At 42.1% G+C, this 20,611-nt stretch overlaps 2 protein-coding genes across 3 annotated transcripts; one reads left to right on the top strand and one right to left on the bottom strand.

Annotated features, from left to right (window-relative positions):
- Positions 1-422: 422 nt before the first annotated feature.
- Positions 423-11,356, bottom strand: ufd1l (ubiquitin recognition factor in ER associated degradation 1). 2 transcript variants are annotated; one of them, XM_020490234.2, is made up of 12 exons: positions 11,184-11,356; positions 10,648-10,780; positions 10,385-10,417; positions 10,141-10,262; positions 3,485-3,615; positions 3,309-3,381; positions 1,952-2,020; positions 1,770-1,838; positions 1,631-1,681; positions 1,406-1,494; positions 1,172-1,256; positions 423-1,012 (listed from the first exon to the last, which is right to left on the bottom strand). In XM_020490234.2, exons 1-12 carry the CDS (start codon positions 11,184-11,186, stop codon positions 941-943), a joined length of 930 nt encoding a protein of 309 aa, XP_020345823.1. In that variant the 5' UTR covers positions 11,187-11,356; the 3' UTR covers positions 423-940. The 2 variants fall into 2 exon arrangements, with proteins under 2 accessions (XP_020345823.1, XP_020345824.1); XM_020490235.2 differs by having other exon boundaries at positions 423-1,009; positions 11,184-11,309.
- Positions 11,357-11,478: 122 nt separating this feature from the next.
- cdc45 (CDC45 cell division cycle 45 homolog (S. cerevisiae)) lies at positions 11,479-20,611 on the top strand. The gene is made up of 18 exons (XM_020490236.2): positions 11,479-11,687; positions 11,905-11,964; positions 12,069-12,161; positions 12,278-12,415; positions 13,177-13,326; positions 13,892-13,950; positions 14,472-14,520; positions 14,749-14,810; positions 14,907-14,957; positions 15,100-15,219; positions 15,739-15,870; positions 16,131-16,229; positions 16,759-16,920; positions 18,308-18,446; positions 18,795-18,878; positions 19,029-19,147; positions 19,294-19,370; positions 19,644-20,611. The coding sequence occupies exons 1-18, from the start codon at positions 11,637-11,639 to the stop codon at positions 19,706-19,708; spliced, it is 1,710 nt and encodes a 569-aa protein (XP_020345825.2). The 5' UTR covers positions 11,479-11,636; the 3' UTR covers positions 19,709-20,611.

The following is a 20,611-nucleotide window of genomic DNA, read 5'->3' as shown; positions in this document are numbered from 1 at the left end:
TCAGGACTTTTCTAACTAGGTCGGTTGGTGGAAATAAAAGTACAGGCTTTGTTGCCGGCAATACCAGTCAGATACAAAGAAAAGTCATCAAAAAGTTGGTGTTTTTCAGTCATGCAAAATGTCTAATGATTTAATTTCTCTGTGTTGTTCTATCCCAGCCCATACTGTGAGACTGCCTCCATCCTCACCAACCAACCATGCAGCTCAGACTCATAAATCCCTAAATGATTTGCAAGTTGTTCTTGTATCCCTTTACTGTGTTTTGTTCTTGACTCCGCACACTTACCAATTACAATATGTAGCTATTTCAATACCTACTGATACACTTTAACTTTAGGCTCTATAAACCAATATAATGGAAGCATCATTCCACACACAAATAATTTTAAGTAAAAAATAAACAGATCTGTACAGAGTGCACATTCAAAACACTGTACTTTACTTCAGAGTGTTGATAAATAAACAAATGTAATAGCATTTATCTACCACTCATCACTCAAAGTTCGAGTCCAACAGGTTCCAATGTCAGAGGAGTGTTTCCAAATTAATTTGATACATATTCCAAGAAGAATCAAACCCACTCCAACATTAACAACTGTCATTCCGTTGAAAGGTAAACAATGTTCTATGATATTTATCATATTGTAGTGAAAGGAAAGGGTTGCTGTCTTTGAATGGGCTCATACCAGCAACCCTGGACTCTAACCACAGTCCCAATAACATTCCATTTTTTTGATGTGCTTTTAACATGCTTACCATGGGCAAGACCATTACAATATGATCAAAGGAAAGTAACGCCTTGTTGATTCCTGCCAAGGGAAAGAAAAAAATGAACCCAGCTCTTTTCATGACCTGCCTTTATTGGTTGCTTATGGTGGGTGTGTGAGTATGTATATGGAGTCTGCAGTCAGTCAGTCTCTGCAGTTGAATATGTAGTGCCTCAAAGCTTTCTGCCACCCTTCTTGCGAAGTGACTTTCCCTCACCAGAGAAGGCGATGAATTCCGAATCCTCCTGAAAAAACGCAACTAGCTTTAGCGTACATCATTCAAATCTGGCACATACAATGTGAACCATCTAAATACAGCTTTTATGCCTTCCTGGAATTTCAGTGTTTGCAAGAAAGGGATGAAGCAGTTTATGACATTTTCCTTCTTTACCCATCATACTTACATCCTCTGTTGTTTTCCTGGGCAGAGGCCTGGAGTTTCTGATGAAGGTGATCCTGCCAACCTTGTACTCATAGTTAGGAATCCCTCTGCATTGGGACAGAGAGGGGTTAAAGATTAAGATCAGAGCTGATTTCATCATAGCATGTCACATGTAGGTGTGATCTGGAAATACAAAAGTTGCCCAGATATGGGGAAAGGATTATGGGTTGTTTTAGGACTGATAATAGCTCCCAACCTTTTAATGTCACTGGGATCGATGGGGACGGGGCTGGGCTCGATGCCTTTCTTTTTGCCATCCAGGCGATTGCCTGAACCTGTGAAAGCCTATAGAGAGAAGTATTCAGACTAATTCATGGGTTGAATTGAGGATTGCATGAGCTTCGCATAAATAAAAGAGAACGTGAACCATATGGGTATGAACTGAGGTAAGTAAGGAAAAAATCCATAAGCATAAACTCACTCTGAATCTCATGTCCATTTCAGTCCAAGTGTTGGGGTCTCCTTCCTCCTCCTGTTGTGAGGAGTGATTAGAGTTCATCAAAACATACAGTATAAACACTGAGACCGGATTAGAAATACTCTACATGTGTTGTTCTTACTGTGGGCTCCTCTGGTGCTTTGTAACACCTCTCTGGTTCTTTGTAACCAAGCGGCGCATCAAAGTCCACCTGAGAGACAACAACCGGTATGGCTGGGTGAGGTAGAGCTATTAGGTACAATAATCTAAGTTAAAGTGTTGTGTCTCCACTTATGGTATGATAGATAGTACAGAAGATCTTACATTCATATCACATTCAATGATAGATACGGCCTTGTCTGGCTTAGTCTCCATCACTCGCAGTTCATAGATCTGAAATCAGTATAGAGAAAGATAACAGGTCAGGCACAACTGTATGCCACACACAGGCTGCCGGTGTCACATTATTTGGGGAGGACGGGTTCATATTAATGGTTGGAATGGAATAAATGGAATGTTATCAAACACAAACACATGGTTTCCATGTGTTTGATACCATTCCCGCCATTATTATAAGCCATCCTCCCCTCAGCAGCCTACTGTGATGCCACACGTTACATTTAGAAGAAACATTTCTGGTGACAAGTCAAATTCCATTACAGTTTTGCCTTGTGCATTGTAATACAGTCATCATACAGTATATGGCCAAATGTTTGTAGACACCCCTTCAAATGAGTGGATTTGGATATTTCAGCCACACCTGTTGCTGACAGGTGTATAAAATCAAGTACACATCCATACAATCTCCATAGACAAACACTGTCAGTAGAATGACCTTACTGAAGAGCTCAATTACTTCCAACTTGGTATCATCATAGGATGCCACCTTTCCAACAAGTCAGTTCATAAAATTTCTGCCCTGCTAGAGCTGCCCCGGTCAACTGTAAGTGCCGTTATTGTGAAGTGGAAATGTCTAGGAGCAACAACGGCTCAAATGCGAAGTGGTAGGCCACACAAGTGACTGAAGCGCATAAAACTAGCCTGTTCTCGGTTGCAACACTCACTACTGAGTTCCAACTGCCTCTGGAAGCAATGTCAGCACAAGAACTGTTCGTCGGGAGCTTCATGAAAGGGGTTTCCGTGGCCGAGCAGCCACACACACGCCTAAGATCACCATGCGCAATGCCAAGCATTGGCTGGAGTGGAGTAAAGCTCGCCGCCATTGGACTCTGGAAACACATTCTCTGGAGTGATGAATCTCACTTCACCATCTAGCAGTTCGACGGACGAATCTGGGTTTGGCGGATGCCAGGAGAACGCAACCTGGTCCATACAGAAATGGTTTGTCGAGATCAGTGTGGAAGAACTTGATTGGCCTGCTCAGAGCCCTGACCTCAACTCCATCAAACGCCTTTGGGAAGAACTGGACCGCCGACTGTGAGCCAGGCCAAACCGTCCTACATCAGTGCCCTACCTCACTAATGCTCATGGCTGAATAGATGTCCCAACAGCAATGTTCCAACATCTACTGGAAAGCCTTCCCAGAAGAGTGGAGGCTGTTATAGCAGGAATGGCGGGACCAACTCCATATTAATGTCCATGATTCTGGAATGAGATGTTCGATGAGCAGGTTTCCACATACTTTTGGCTGTGTAGTGTACCAATAACTTCAAACAGTTACCTTTTCATTGTAGTTAATTGCGACAACATCTCCTGTAGTTAAGCAGGCAAAGTTTCTCAAGGCATTTTCCAACCTATGAGAGTGAAGTGAAAAGTGAGAATCATTTCCCTATTTTTAATGACACTTAAAGACAATGTGCAGAGGTGAGTGATTAAAAGGTCGATAACTGTACATACACTGCTTTGGGGTTAGTGATATCCAGGAAGTCTGGGCTCTGTGGCTGGAACTTGGAGTATGTGGCCACCATGAGGTTCACACTCTCCACCTGGACCAGGCCCCCTTCCTCCAGCAGGAGATTCTGCATCATCTACAGGGGAAACACACAGGCAACCATGTCACTACAGACAACATACACACTAAAGTTCATGACCACAGAGAGGTGACGATTTTAATTAATGATTTTAATACAGGGCCACTGACACGGCCCGCTACCACACTTGCGGCATCTCCTTCACCGTGGCCAATGTGAGTAAAACATGTTAACGCGTTAACCCTGCCCAGACGGCATCCCTAGCCACATCCTCAGAGTATGCGCATTCCAGCTGGCTGGTGTGTTTACGGACATATTCAATCAATCCCTATCCCAGTCTGCTGTTCCCACATGCTTCAAGAGGGCCACCATTGTTCCTGTTCCCAAGAAAGCTATGGTAACTGAGCTAAACGACTATTGCCCCGTAGCACTCACTTCCATCATCATGAAGTGCTTTGAGAGACCAGTCAAGGATCATATCACCTCCACCCTACCTGACACCCTAGACCCACTCCAATTTGCTTAACGCCCCAATAGGTCCACAGACGATGCAATCACAATCACACTGCCCTAACCCATCTGGACAAGAGGAATACCTATGTAAGAATGCTGTTCATTGACTACAGCTCAGCATTTAACACCATAGTACCCTCCAAACTTGTCATTAAGCTTGAGACCCTGGGTCTCGACCCCGCCCTGTGCAACTGGGTCCTGGACTTTCTGACGGGCCGCCCCCCAGGTGGTGAGGGTAGGAAACAACATCTCCACCCCGCTGATCCTCAACACTGGGGCCCCGCAAGGGTGCATTCTCAGCCCTCTCCTGTACTCCCTGTTCACCCATGACTGCGTGGCCATGCACGCCTCCAACTCACTCATCATGTTTGCAGACGACACTACAGTGGTAGGCTTGATTACCAACAACGTCGAGACGGCCTATAGGGAGGAGGCGAGGGCCCTCGGAGTGTGGTGTCAGGAAAATAACCTCACACTCAACAAAACAAAGGAGATGATCGTGGACTTCAGGAAACAGCAGAGGGAGCAGCCCCCTATCCACATCGACGGGACAGTAGTGGAGAAGATGTAAAGTTAAGTTACTCGGCGTACACATCACGGACAAACTGAAATGGTCCACTCACACAGACAGTGTGGTGAAGAAGGCACAACAGCGCCTCTTCAACCTCAGGAGGCTGAAGAAATGTGGTTTGTCACCGAAAACACTCACAATCTTTTACAGATGCACAATCGAGAGCATCCTGTCGGGCTGTATCACCGCCTGGTACGGCAACTGCTCCGCCCACAACCGCAAGGCTCTCCAGAGGGTAGTGAGGTCTGCACAACACATCACCGGGGGCAAACTACCTGCCCTCCAGGACACCTACACCACCCGATGTCACAGGAAGGCCAAAAACATCAAGGGCAACAACCACCCGAGCCACTGCCTGTTCACCCCGCTATCATCCAGAAGTCAAGGTTAGTACAGGTGCATCAAAGCAGGGACCAAGAGACTGAAAAACAGCTTCTATCTCAAGGCCATCAGACTGTTAAACAGCCATCACTAACACTGAGTGGCTGCTGCCAACATACTGACTTAATCTCTAGCCACTTTAATAATTACAAATTGGATGTAATAAATGTATCACTAGTCACTTTAAACAATGCCACTTTATATAATGTTTACATACCCTGCATTACTCATCTCATATGTATATACTGTACTCTATACCATCTACAGCATCTTGCCTATGCCGTACGGCCATCGCTCATCCATATATTTATATGTACATATTGTTATTCCTTCCTTTATACACACACGTGTAAGGTAGTTGTTGTGAAATTGTTAGATATTACTGCACAGTCAGAACTAGAAGCACAAGCATTTCACTACATTCACATCTGCTAACCATGTGTATGTGGCCAATAAAATTTGATTTCATTTTAAATGTTTTGACTGTTCGAGTACTCCAATATCGTAAATATTTTTTGAACAAGGCCCGCTTTGGAAAAAAATATGGGAACAGTGCGCAACAATGCCTAATTAATCACAAACATTACAGATAACAAATCCTAATTGCCCCATAGAGACAGTGTACAAAATATTATGAACACTTGCTCTTTCCATGACATAGACTGACCAGGTGAAAGCTATGATCTCTTATTGATGTCACTTGTTAAATCCACTTCAAATCAGTGTAGATGAAGGAGAGGAAACAGGTTAAAGAAGGATTTTTAAGCCTAGAGACAATTGAAACATGGATTGTGTACAGTGTGTGCCATTCAGAGGGTGAATAGGCAATACAAAAGATTTAAGTGCCTTTGAACTGGGTATGGTAGAAGGTGCCGGGGCGAACCGGTTTGATTGTGTCAAGAACTGCAAAGCTGCTGAGTTTTTCACACTCAACAGTTTCCTGTGTGTATCAAGAATGGTCCACCACCCAAAGGATATCCAGCCAACTTGACACAACTGTGGGAAGCATTGGAGTCAACATGGGGCCAGCATCCCTGTGGAACACTTTCAACACCATGTAGAGTCCATGCCGTGCCAGGTATAGACTGACCAGGTGAAAGCTATGAGCTCTTATTGATGTCACTTGTTAAATCCAACTTCAAAACCAGTGTAGATGAAGGGGAGGAGACAGGTTAAAGAAGGATTTTTAAGCCTTGAGACAATTGAGACATGGATTGTGGATTGTGTACAGTATGCCATCGTTGTAAATAAGAATTTGTTCTTAAAATGACTTGCCTAGTTAAATAAAAGGTTAAATAAAATAAAAAATGCTCAGAAGAATTGAGGCTGTTCAGAGGGTAAAAGGGGATGCAACTCAATATTAGGCAATGCCATTTTAATATTAATTCATTGAAACCGTAATATCAACTGGTTATATTATATCATGAAACACAATCTTTAAAAATGTCAGTAACCTTAGCAGTGGTGCTTGTTTGTAGAAGCCGATGGCTGTGCACTGGCATAGCCTTGTTTTGTTAATTTAGCAGACAAGATACGCTTAATTCCTGAGCCCTTAACACTGTCAAGACACATGTTATAGTAAAAAACATGATGTAATATAAACAGAATTAAACAAAATATTTTTTCCAGGTGAAAAAAAAGTGATGCATCACGCATCTGGAACATAGCCATTACGCATCATTTCATTCTGTCTCGACACCAAGAAGTACCAAAAGTGTCTGTTCAGAAAAGCAGAGAGAGTCCGGAGAGACGCGGCTTATTCAGGGTCCCAGCCCCAGACACATATGACCAGCTGCTAGATAAAGGAATTCAACCGCTACAAGCACCGTTTTTCTGTGCATCATTGGCTGCAAGTGACAAAAAAGTGATCACTACACAAAAGTAGTTAAAGTAATTAAAGTGCTCTACCTTCGAACAACATAGCTATGATTTTTTGTTTGTTTATTATCCCAGTATTAATCATTACCCTCTTCATTGACTTATCAGTTAGTGTTGTACATGTCCTACAGGGTCATATTTGTAGGCTACATTTAATAATATATTCAGTTGATCATGATGACAATTGTAGCCTAGATCCTTTGTACCGATTTTCCCCACTTAACAATGAAGTAACTTGTAGGCCCATTTTATGTGGCACATGCAAATGTGTTCCATAATGCATTATGACAGTCTCAGATATTAAAACCTTATTTTCCTTTTATTTAAGGTCAATTTTACAACTACTTATGGTAAAGTAACATATACCTAAGAGGTCCTTTGGAAATATTTGGTACATGTCTTCAAGGTAATCAGCCCAGAGCAATACCAAAAGTATTTGATGCAAGAACTACGGACACAATGTGCACCTCACAAAAGACCTCATCCAACATCAAGGTGCCCAAGTCCAGTTTGACATTGCACAGAAATTCAGCAGGACCATAACGAGAGAAGACAGACCTCATGCAGCGATTTGATAAAGACTGAGCTGACGCCAAAGTCTGGAAAGCACTCAATCTCAAGTAAATCTGAGGCCATCAACCATATACGAAGTGTGCTTCTTCATCAGAAGGAGTTTGCTTTGACACCTGGCAGGTTCTACCCAAGCTTCCAGAACTCCAAAATAAACCTGCTGCACAAATTGGACTATGAGGAACAAGTGTAATGGATCAGATTCAGCAATCAAACTGACCTTACACCGTGAGAAGAACAAACGGTCTGCCCTTTTGGCACGCAGACAAAGGCACAAATGTTGACTGTTGATTTCAACTGTGGTGCTGAAACTCTGGAATGGAAACTGTCATCTTAAATGCCACAGTTAGAGAAGTAATTTAAGAAAGAGGAAAGACGTAATACTGAAACAAATGACAACGTAGACTGGCAAAACGTGTATTTACTTTTATAACGTTACATTCTTTGTTGCATTTATCTATGTAATTATTTTCACTTTCTCCACATATTGTTTCATTACAGCCTCACTCTAAAATGGATTTGAAAAAATCCTCAATCTACACACAATACCCCATAATGACAATTTAAAAACAGATTCAGAAATGTTGGCAAAAAAAAAGTTAATACATTTCCATAAGTATTAAGACCATTTACTCAGTACTTTATTGAAGAACCTTCTTGGGTTTGATGCTACAAGCATGGCACGCCTGTATTTGGGGAGTTTCTCCCATTCTTCTCTGTAGATCCTCTCAAGCTCTGTCAGGTTGGATGGGGAGCGTCGCTGCACAGCTACTTTCAGGTCTCTCCGGAGATCGATTGGGTTCAAGTCCGGGCTCTGGCTGGGCCATACAAGGACATTCATAGACTTGTCCCGAAGCCACTGCTGTGTTGTCTTGGCTGTGTGCTTAAGGTCGTTGTCCTGTTGGGAGGTGTACCGTCGCCCCAGTCTCAGGTCCTGAGTGCTCTGGAGCAGGTTTTCATCAAGGAGCTCTCTGTACTTTGCTCCGTACCTCCCCTTGAGCCTGACTAGTATCCCAGTCCCTGCCGCTGAAAAACATCTCCACAGCATGATGCTGCCACCACCACCACCATGCTTCACTGTAGGGATGGCCAGGTGATGAGCGATGTCTGGTTTCTAAAAACCTGTTTTCGCTTTGTCATTACGGGGTATTGTCTGTAGATTGAAGAATTACAATTTAAAAAAAATATATTTTAGAATAAGGCTGTACTCTAACAAAATGTGGAGAAGGTGAAGGGGTCTGAATACTTTCCAAATGCACTGTACATCCTTGCAGTTGCATGAGGTAGTAGCACAATTGTCACAGCAGCCATGTTTGGGTGATATTGGTTGCATGCCTTAATCATCAAAGAGCTGTAAGAGTTTCAACCGCCTACAGCTGGTTCTGTTTGACACATACAGTCCCTTCTTATATGAAACTCAAACAAGCTGTCTTCCACTGTACAGGATAAATTAATTTTAGCTCATGCCATCCCTCCCTGCTCTTCCATATGCCTGCATGTAGTAGGACTCAAGGTCTTGAGGTGGTCCATAGTTGACTACATGACACGCTTAAAGTCTATCCCCATTCCCAGTGCTGAAGTAGCCATCACAACTCTGAGATTAGATGACTCATTTTTCAAGGCTGCGATTATGTGCAATTTTATGCCCTTGGTTGTCTCTGAGCGGTGCATGTTGAAAAGCCTGTTTTCCAGTGTGTCCTCTGCTCCTGCTGGATGCACTCCCCAAGGAACTGCTGAAAAACCTTGTTGTCCAGCAAAGAACAGTCTTCAATTCTCTTACAGTATATGACAGTCCTTGGGGTCTCAGGCCCTGAGCAACCATGAATTCTAAATGGCATCAGTAGTTCACAAAGTAGCCTAAGCGGAAAATATACGGGACGCAATTATTCCAAAACTGCTGCTTGTTGTTGGAACACATTTTCCTACTTCAATCAACCAGTCCATTTTGAATTTGTGACAAAACTGATGCCATTTGGCAAGGAATGTAGGTTGTGTGTCTCATCAGTTAGATACGTTTTTATAGGCATTTATTTCTGTAGGCCAAACGGGAGCTTGCGTGCGCCCTCAGCACGCGTGTGTAGAGGGAGCGGTCAGAATGCAATTGAGTGAAAGAGACACGGAGGGGAAAGGGAATTTAGGGAGAAGAATTGTATTATTTTTTGTTGTGCCCCACAAATGCACATGTACAAATGGAACACTAGAGTCAAAGCAAATTAACGTTTGTTTTTTTAGAGGTATGGGTGACAAAATTTCACTTGCCCGTTCAGGCAGCCACAAAGCACATTCCACCAAATAGTTTTAAAGTAGTCCATTGGAGTACTCATGCCCATCCCTAACTTTAATGCACGTGACATAACATACACTGTTCCCAATTTAAAGCATCCATCCACACACACACACCCATATATATATATATATATATATATTTTTAGGTGTTCTCACTTTATTTAGGCAGAAAGGAAATCAGAGGGGGAAACAGGCAAGAAGGAGAGAAACAGTGGAAAGGGTGGGGATCAAACCCTGGTCTCTTGTGGGGAGTCTTATATATGTGACTTGTGCCAGGGAGTGTTACCACTTCACCACAGCTCTGCAGTTAAAGCATCCTTTGATAGAAATATGGCACAAGGTTTATAAAAAAATAAGTGTTGAAATAAAACAACGCTGCTCACCCAGTGTGGCAGGTAGCAAATCCCCTCATCTGCTACAAACTCCAAGACACCACAGTGTGTCATTCTGTCAGAGTTCTTGTTGGTAAGTTTGAACAACATGGGGTAGGTGATGTTAAGTCTGCCTTTGGGGGAAAAGAGTGAAGGGTAAGAAGAAGTCATCTGTTGGGTATAAAACTCTGGTTCGGAAAAATTGCATATGTAGATCATCAGAGTTTAAATCTGGATAAATTAGGAGTATACTTACTTAGTTGGTCAAGTGCAGATGGCGGCATTATAACTGTAATGAGAAAACAGAGCGATATGAGCACTAAAAAAACACTTACAGAGCAGGATAAGGCAGAATCAATTGACAGTAGGATGACAGTGACTGCAATCTCTACAGTCACTTCACTTGTGTATAGGACACTGGGGTAAAGCTTAGGTGTCAAACTCCATACATTCCTGGTATGGTTATGATATATTTAAAAGTTGGCAATTTATAGAATTGCCATCATATAGAATAATTACTTTTTCCTCCTTTCTCCACATCAGACCGGTCGTTGGGACCCGCCAGCATGGACACAGAGTAGCAGCGGTATTGAGTGGAGAAGCGGTTTTGGAATGTCCGTGGCATCGGGTGGTCAAACATGTTGAAGGAAAACTGTGGCAAATATTTTGAGAAACAAAAAGTAGTTAGGTCAGGTAAAAATTAGTTATTTTTAGACAGTTGGTTAGACAACGTTACCCTGACTGATTTCAAATCCAACTTTAATTTCAAACATCATCATACCAACTAGTTAGCCTACTTCATGTAAAACTAGCTGACAAAAGTGACACCATTTAACTTTTTAAAGCTGTACGATTCACAAGTAAAGTTGCTGAGCAAGGTAGATATAAATTTGTCAGAATGATGGTGCATATTTCCTTTGATTTGAATGGCTAACTATTTCCTACTATCAAGCTAACAGTTAACGGTTAGCTAGTGAATTCCGATACGATGTGGCACTGGTTATGTTAGCATTTTTCATAAGCAACAGTCACAATCAGTGTTGTCGAGTACTTACCATGATGAAAATTAGCACTCCAAACTTTATATCTCAAAATGTATCGAATAAAGCTATACTAAATAGCGTATTCTCCGACAAACTGCCTGCTGAAACTCCAATGTTATCTTCCGCTTAGCCGCAACGAAAGCAGGAAGTGACGGATTACCCAAAACAAAGCATGAACACCAATCAGAATCCTAACACCAACATTCTATCCTTTGTGATTGTCTAAACGCGGTGCCGCCTACTTGCATGCAATTTCTATTGGTCAGTTTTACATAAGCCTACAAAGTGGAGTTTTATTGGTTGTTTAACATTCGGCAGCTGAAGTGCGAATTGGCGCCATATTTCCAACAAGGACAATTTGACCATACGACAGAAAAGCTCCTGGCTGCATTGAACAATAATAAAGTACCCGTAAAGTTATTTTATATTTTCTGTTTTTATACAACCTTAGGAATATATTGTAAAATGTTTATTACGGACATAAGAAAGGAATTCTACGACGTTGTTGTCAACCAGGTAAGAACTTCTGACACTGGATTTAGTTTCCTGTTAACTAGCGCGTTATCTAACCGCAGAGAGGGGTGAAAATAGGAATACCACCGACATTTTTCACTCAACTAACGTTAATTATTCGCCTGCTATTTTTGCTAAATAAAATAGTATGTTAACGCTAACGTTACTTTTTACAAACTTCTGTGACTTGACTATTGACCTGTTCCTCCATTACTTTCAGAGAGTTGCCCTCCTGGTGTCATCTGATATCGATGCACTCTGCGCCTGTAAGATATTACAGGTAAGTCAAGGCCCCATCTTTTGCTGTCATAAGTTAACTGATCTGCTACATGTTTGTCTAATTCACATGTTCTCTTACTGCCTCTTTCACCCCCATCTACCCAGGCACTGTTTCACTGTGACCAGGTCCAGTACACCTTGGTGCCAGTGACAGGTTGGCAAGACCTTGGTACTGCCTTCTTAGAGCACAAGGAGCAGGTAATGTGAGACACCTGTCCACACCTGAATACCCTGGAATTCACCTCACTGTGTCTAACATGATTATCAAAACTACAAACATCCATGAAGGTGTCTGTTATTTGCTCTCATTTCAGTTCCGCTGTTTTGTCCTGATCAACTGTGGGGCCAATGTTGATCTCCTGGAGACCCTTCAGCCAGAGGAAGATTCCATCTTCTTCATCTGTGACACACACAGACCTGTGGATGTAGTTAATGTCTACAATGACACCCAGGTGAGCAGTCAATGTCTATCCTAAATGACAGCCTTTTCCCTACATAGTGCAAAAGTAGCACGCTATATGGGGAATAAGGTGCCATTTAGGACATAGTCAATCAATAATTGTAGTTGAATGCACTGGTCCATCACAAGCCCAGCTTCTAGACCAGTATTGTATTCTCGGTCTAGCCTTATAAAACTAGGTCAATGTGTGACTTATTTACTAATCTTTGTCTGTGCTTGTTTGATGCTTTTCCCACATCGGGAGGTATATCTGTGGGTGGTTCTGATTCAGAATGCATCGCCACGCTATGCCCAGGAACAAATTCAATTATTAGATGCTACTACCCCCTCCAAATCAATACCAAATATGGATGTCAGTGTTTGTTCGCACACGCTCCATTGTACTTCCTGTCTGTGTCAGCATGGTGCCCGTGTTACGAGGCTGATTAGCTAGGACATACAGGTGTGAAACACAGGTGTGCGTGCAAAGCGAGAACACAACATGGAATCCATCTTGGTTTTGATTTGGCGGGGGGTGGTAGCATCTAACAATATCATTAATTAGTTTCTTATGCACTGCTCGTTCATGTAAGGGATGACATTTTAAGAAGGACTGTCTACCAACTGTGCAGCAGTTGGGTGACTTCAGAGGAGGAAAGTCCTTTAGGATACTGCCTTTGAAATGATAATGAGCACAGAAGTTGCTGTCCAGATGAAGAGCCAGTGTCAATCAGTGTTCTGAACTCCCCCCCCCCCCCCCCCCCCCCCCCCCAGGTGAAGCTGATGATAAAGCAGGATGATGACCTTGGAGTGCCCTCCTATGATGACATCTTCCGTGATGAAGAGGAGGAAGGCGGCGATGACTCTGGGAATGAGAGTGACGGAGGCTCTGAGCCTTCTGGGAAACGGAGGCGATACGATGAGGTATACTATGCTGTAGAGCTGAGACGATAAACCAAAAATTATCGACACTGACCACACCGATCACTTATTGCAGGCATTTTGAATATATTGTTCAGTAGGATAAGTAGCCAATACTAAAGAAATGTAAAGTTTGATATGAAATAAGTTTGCTAATAAGGGTGATTGTTAATAGGACAATTGATGACTATAACCATCAAACTAGTAGTAGTTTAAAGGATAAAAAAAATGGTACATACTATTTTTAGAAACTTATCATTCTATTTATTGTTATCACATCAATTAAATCCATATCGTGATAAATTGCCTTTTGTCCACATCGACCAGCACTACTATGCTATATTGAGTTGAGTTGATAATAAAAAAGAAAAATGATATTGATCCCATCCCACCTCTACTTAACCCTTTGATCCAAGGTGGATACATATTTCTGATTCTTATTAATGTTTATTTTGCCAGGTGTAATTTTATTTGCATATGACAATGTTGATTTCCACAAAAAGTAGATGAAGCCGATCAAGTTTGCAGTGATGTATTGTTATTTATACCAACATGTTCCCATGTTTAGGGGGAAGTGGAGAGGAGGATTGAGCGACAGAGAGCAATGAGAGAGTGGGAGGCAAGGAGGTGATGTTTAAAGCCCCCATGCAGTCTTTTATCATTTAATATTTAAATCATCACTGTTTGGTTAATAACTTACTGTTTATTTATTGAAAATTACTCAAATATATTTGGTATAATTTATTTCCCTGAACCAACTTTGGCCCTTGAAATGCTCTGTCTGATCGAGTGGGCGTTAACAGACAAATTTGAAGATGTTTACATACACAGCCCTAATTGGCTGATAGGATGATCTAGAGCCCACCCCCGTACCCAGATGAACAGTCATTGACTCTTTATAATCGGATCACATTGTCATGATGTGGGCCAGAAGTTCCATCCCATCTGAACAGGATGAATTTCCAGGCATTTAAAAAAAAAAGGACTCTTACACAAAAAGGGCAATAACACCGAAATTGTGAAAATTATGATATTTTGATCTCATTGTGTGGCCTTAAAAAAACAGGTAAATCACATTTTTAACCACACTGCTCCTTTAAAGGTTTAAACAGTCTTATAACTTTGACTTTTGAAACGTTTCATTTCAGACGTGAGATCCTGTTTGACTATGAGCAATATGAATACCATGGGACTTCGGTGAGTATGCATTATATATTGGTTATGTTGAAACTTGCTGTGTGTGTGATACATACATTATTGTAGAAACCCTTGAATCACTAGGCATGTCCAAACTTTTGAACTGTTGTGTGTGTGTGTGTGTGTGTGTGTGTGTGTGTGTGTGTATATGTTATATAAATAACATGGACATTTCTAAGTGACCCCAAACTTTTGAACATGTGTGTGTATATGTATGTATGTGTGCAGGCTGCAATGGTGATATTTGAGCTGGCATGGGTCCTGACTAAGGACACTAAAGATATGCTGTGGTAAGTGATCTTATGTATTTTGTAAAATTATATAAATGTAATTTATTGCATATGCAGACTATGACAACAATCTGTTAAACATTTGATGTTGGACAGGTGGGCCATCATTGGGCTGACTGACCAGTGGGTTCATGATAAAATCACTCAGTAAGAATATTTCACTCCAACTCTCTTCTATAACACTTCAAATCTGATGCAACATCTAGGATGCCTACAAAGTTTTTGAAAAATACAAAGGTCATGTCTTACACGAGCACTAACTTCCTTGTGTTGTTCCTGTGCCTCCCAGTATGAAGTATGTAACAGACATCGCTACTCTGCAGCGCCACGTCTCACGTCACAACCACCGGAACGAGGATGAGGATAATTCTCTCTCTATCGACTGCATGAGGATCTCCTTCGAGTACGAGTATCCTTTAACTTCACTGGCCAAAGGACCAGGGTAGCTCAGACTTGTGCTTGACAACTAGTTGAGACCTAACTTTTTGAGACCTTTGGTTCAGCTATTTTGTTGCTGTGGTGTTTTCTGGGTCTGTGATGATACCAGTATCATGGCAAGGAAAGAAGACACGAGGCGGATTTAACTTCAGGAAAACAGCCCTAATGTTGGAAACAAACATAATTACGTTGTCATCCAGAGTCACATTTAGTTTGTTTTCCAAGGTATAGCACACTAGTTTACGTACTGCAGGATTTTAAAGAAATTAAAAGGGAAGTTCTCATTTTTGCCCTGGTTTTGCCTCGATATTAACGAGTATCGCAATACTGGTATTGTCCCGGCCCTAGTTTTTTAAATTTGGGTCCGACGTGTTGTTAGTAAGCGTTGCCACATTCTTGTGGCTGTGTGTATGCTGTCCTGACTGTCACCCTCCCGTTCCTCCCTGTCATGCCTTTCTCTGTGTGTCAACCCCTTGACGCCCTGACTCAGTCTGCGTCTGGCCCTGTACCAGCACTGGTCTCTGTTTGAGAGTATCTGTAACTCCTCTTACACCTCCTGCAACTTTAAGCTCTGGTCAATGCATGGCCAGAAGAAACTCCAGGAGTTCCTCGCTGACATGGGGTATGCTATCCCCAACTTATGACTGTCAAATAGAATAGGATCTCCATGAAATGATCACTTTAGGAACATGCATGACTCGCTTTCATGAATATCAATTACTAATCAATTAGTTAATGTAAGCTACAATTAGTCTGTAGCCTCTGAAGGACAAATGTCACTTCATCAAAAGTAATGGGCAGCAGTTTGCTGTTTTGATTTATTGATAACAATGGATTGTTTGAAGGCATCATCAAAGATGGTTTCTGTTTGTGTTGTCCCAGCCTGCCCCTGAAGCAGGTGAAGCAGAAGTTCAACTCCATGGACATGTCAGTCAAAGAAAACCTGCGAGAAGTTATAGAAGAATCCTCCAACAAATACGGGTAAGAGTGTTTGTCTATTCTAGTGCATCAAGATATCTGTAATCCCCATTATCAATCACTCTGTGTATATGATGAATAAAATATGCCCTTCTCCTAATATGCCCAATAGACTATTTTCAAGTACACGACACTGATGTCACGCACAGATGTGCGCAACTCTTGGCAGCAGTAAGAAAGCCATTGCCATCTGCGCCTGTTCGACATAGCCTAGATTAACTTTTCTATTACTACAAAATACCTTTGGTGTTCTCATACGCATACAATGTTTTGATTCTCACTTTAACAGTCACTAAGATTCCATTTGTTTGCAAGCTTTGGAAAATAACTGTTTTGGGTACAGCAGTTGTAGTGTGAAATGCACTCATAAGCAACATGTAAATAGAGGCTTTTTTTTGCTGGCGTTCTAAATTCGAAGAACTCCCACTTGTTCTGCCACTAACTTGCGCGCATCGCCCTTGTGTGGCAATGTTTGTAAACACAGAAAAGGGTCTATAGCCTTCATTTAATGCTGTTTTCTCTGTCCCTTCAGTATGAAGGACATCCGTATCCAGACTTTCGGTGTTCACTTTGGCTTCAAGAACCATTTCCTGGCCAGTGATGTCGTGCACGCTACTGCCGCCCTGCTGGAGAGCACTGAGAAGGACGACAGCCCCGGCGACAACTTTATCAAGGCCCTCGACTGCCTCTCCAGGTACATGCGCACACAAACTCTCCATAAGAAAAGCCTTTGACTGCCTGTCCTGGTGTAGGAGGAGTACTGGACAATCCCAGAAAGCTGGATTGTTCTCTTATTCCTTGTTGAGCTCATGATGAAATGTATAATGATTAACAGAGAGCACAGGGTCTTGGGCCCTCACGATGCTCGCCCCATGTGTGTGTTCACTTGGGATCAAACGGGAGAGGGACGAGGGTTGGGCGATATTACGATAGGAACGTTTATCGATGACGATTGACAGCCATCGACGATTGACAACCTCGTGATGTGACAAATGATGGTTTAGCCTATTTGAACTTGACTGGCGCTGCGCCATAGGCCTGAAGAACGAGGGTCGGACCGGGCAGCACACGAGTGACATTCAGAATAATCTGCCTATTCCTGTTTGCTATAGCCTATTTCAATAAATAGCCTATGTTGTATAGGGCAGCAGAACGCAAGAGAGGAATTTAGGCTAGACAGAATTCCACCAAAGCAGTGCAAAATGTCCATTCAGAAAATGTTTCTAGCTCTGTCGGATGCACAGATGTTAAAGCTTAAACTTATTACGTTTTATAACTGACACTCCTTAACTATATTGTCTAGCTGTTTAAAAAAAAACTTACACTATATTCTCTTCTCTCCATTCAATATGACCTTTGGGCTACGCCAGGGGTCTCAAACTTTTTGGGTCCAGGGACCACTTTTGTGATAGCAAATTCACCAGGGACCCCCCTCATTTTTCATAATTGATTGGATTTATAAAGCACCTTTCTACCAACTAGAAGTACTCAAATCAGTTTACATAGTGGTGGATGAGGTGAGATTCCCCCTACTAACATGTGGCACCCACCTGGGTGATGCACAGCAACCATTTTCTGCCAGAACTCTCACCACACATCACCTATCAAGTGATGAGGCCAATTAGGATTGAGGGGGATGATTAGGTGGCCATAATGCAATTGGTCCAGGTTAGGAATTTAGCCATGACACAGGGTTTAACACCCCTACACTAATGATAAGTGACATGGGATTTTTTAATGACTACAGAGTCAGAACACCTCTTTTAACGTCCTATCTGAAAGATTGCAGCCTCGCCGGGCAATGTCCCCTTCACTGCCCTGGGGCATTGGAATCTCCTTAGACCGGAGTGCCCCCTAGTCGTCGTCCCTCTCCCCAACACCACTTCCAGCAGCATCTGGTCTCCCATCCATTATGAGTACATAATCACGATATGACAAAGGTTCGCCCAACCCTAAGAGGGACCTATTTGAATTCTGTCCAATAGTAACACATTGTTTTTGCAAAAAAAGTGTTACGGTGTGCACTAATGAATACACCCCAGGTGTTGGAATGATCCCATCCTGTTTTCTTTCCTCTGAAGGAGTAACTTGGAGCGTCTCCATGGTGGCATTGATTTGGCTAAGAAGAAGTTGATGGCCATCCAACAGACTGTAGCCAGTTGCATCTGCACCAACCTCATTCTGTCACAGGGACCCTTCCTCTACTGCTACCTCTTGGAGGTGTGTGTTATACAGTATACTGTTACCACTGTAATATCACGGTACCAAAATGTCATGATACTTATGATGCCAACATTTTAGAATACCATAGTACCACTTCATATGATACTACCAAATGTTTTGGCCCTACTGTTTAAGAAGCCAGTGGCACCTGTTATAAAATGTCTATAAAGTCTGACATTTTTTATAAATTCTGTATAAAAAAATGGGAACAAGTGTCATGGGACGGGGTGAACCGGACGCTAGGTCACTCTGAATTGTCCTGGTATCGTTTGTAAAATGTTAGTATCGTTTGTAAAATGTTGGTATCGTGACAACACTAGTGTGTGACCATCCATCTCTGTGCAGGGAACTCCTGATGTGAAGCTGTTCTCCAAGCCCATGGCCTTGACCCTGCTCTGCCAGTACCTGCTCAAAGCCTTTGTCCGCTCTGTGAGTAACTCAGTATTTCACTTACCCATTATCCAAGGCCCTGTCTAGCTCTTGCCCCTGGTCTTCAATTAGTTTCAAACAGAAATGACTGTGTTTTAGATGTTTGTTTATGGTATTTTGCGTTGCTCTTGCTTGTCTGCCTGTACATAGACGAGGAATAAGCGATGTAAGCTGCTGCCCTTGATCATAGCTGCCCCCATGGATGTGGAGAAGAGAACTGTCATCGTTCTAGGCATCCCACCTGAGTCTGAGACATCCGACAAGAAGAAGTGAGTTCATAAGTTGTGTGCCTGTCTCTGTGCAAGCACTTGAATGTTCTTTATGTTTTGGGCAAAACTAAAACAAATGCTAATTTTAATCTTTCTTTTGTTCTCGCTCTCTCCCTAATTTCTTTGTTTCTCTCCCTCTCCAATAGTTTCTTTGGCCGTGCGTTTGAGAAAGCAGCAGAGGGCACCAGCTCCAGAACTCTCCACGACCACTTCGACACCTCTAGTAAGTAAAATGTTATTGTAATTGTATATATTTTCCACAAGAGGGCAGACATGACACACTACAGATGGGCCTTGTTTAGCAGTACACTGGTGTCGTACATATATTTCAGTACTTTATTTGGCTCTCATACAGGTGCTTTCTCAAGTCATTGTTACAGCTTTAATCATTACATCATCAGGTGTTTAAAAAATCATTTCCCTTGCACCTGCTAGCCATAACAGCTCAAATTGAGCAATACACATGTTCATACTTACCTATGTTTTGCCTTTGCAGTCATTGAGCTAAAGATGGAGGACAGGACTAAGTTTCTGGATGCCCTCATCACCCTGCTGTCCTAAGGAGTGAGCTAACTAAGACACACTGATGTATGGATAAAGTTCCTGAAATTGATATGTGAAATCTGTAGATGCTGGAAGAGACTGTATGACATTACAACTAGGTTCATGCCCAATGTGATGGAGAAATCTCTATTTTGTGCTTCACCTGTTTTGGCCAATGAAGAGTATTTTCCAATGTTTTGTATTTTCATTTCAGGATACTTTGTGATGCCTATATGTATATTGTACTGTTTTTCTAAGTGTATTGTGAGGGTTTGTGTTTTTAATCTCATGTAAATACATTTTTATACATTCATGTAACACTTTTATTAAATGATATTTTATTTTATTGATGTATAATTATTGAAGGTACCATCTACTAAGAGAAGGAATGATACCCTTATTACTACTAAATGTTTCAAGTGTATGTAATAACATTGAACTTTGGTGCAGAATGTGATATGGACCGTAGAAACTGCTTAACCATCTCCCTCAGTATACTGATCTGGAGCATAGGTTAACACACAGACCGTGGCCCATATAGCACAGTATAAATACAGTTTCATGGATGGGTGGGATCCAAATCCCTCTCTGGGCTAATTGAGCCCCATGTCTCAAATCAGTATGAGGTCATGACCCACAGAGAAGAGGGTTCTGGGGGGTTTCACAGGAAAGGCTGATCTGCTCGCCATGGTGAAAGCGAAACGTGCCAGAAGGAGCTTACTGAGCTAGGGGAGGGGGACGGGATCCTCATAGCAGACGTGGTGTGTCTACTGTGTATATTATTTTATTGCCTTGAACACAAATGTGGATGTGTAACAATCTAACTTCCTGCTGATTGGATGTACAGTATTATTGTATGTTCTCAACTAACTGGAAAATGGTCAGATGAATTTGCTATGAAGATAAAACTCATACTGTTTA

Source organism: Oncorhynchus kisutch, linkage group LG8 (assembly GCF_002021735.2).
Source record: "Oncorhynchus kisutch isolate 150728-3 linkage group LG8, Okis_V2, whole genome shotgun sequence".
Classification (NCBI taxonomy): domain Eukaryota; kingdom Metazoa; phylum Chordata; class Actinopteri; order Salmoniformes; family Salmonidae; genus Oncorhynchus; species Oncorhynchus kisutch.
Note: the sequence above shows the minus strand (reverse complement) of the source record. Positions and strands in the feature narration are given on the sequence as shown.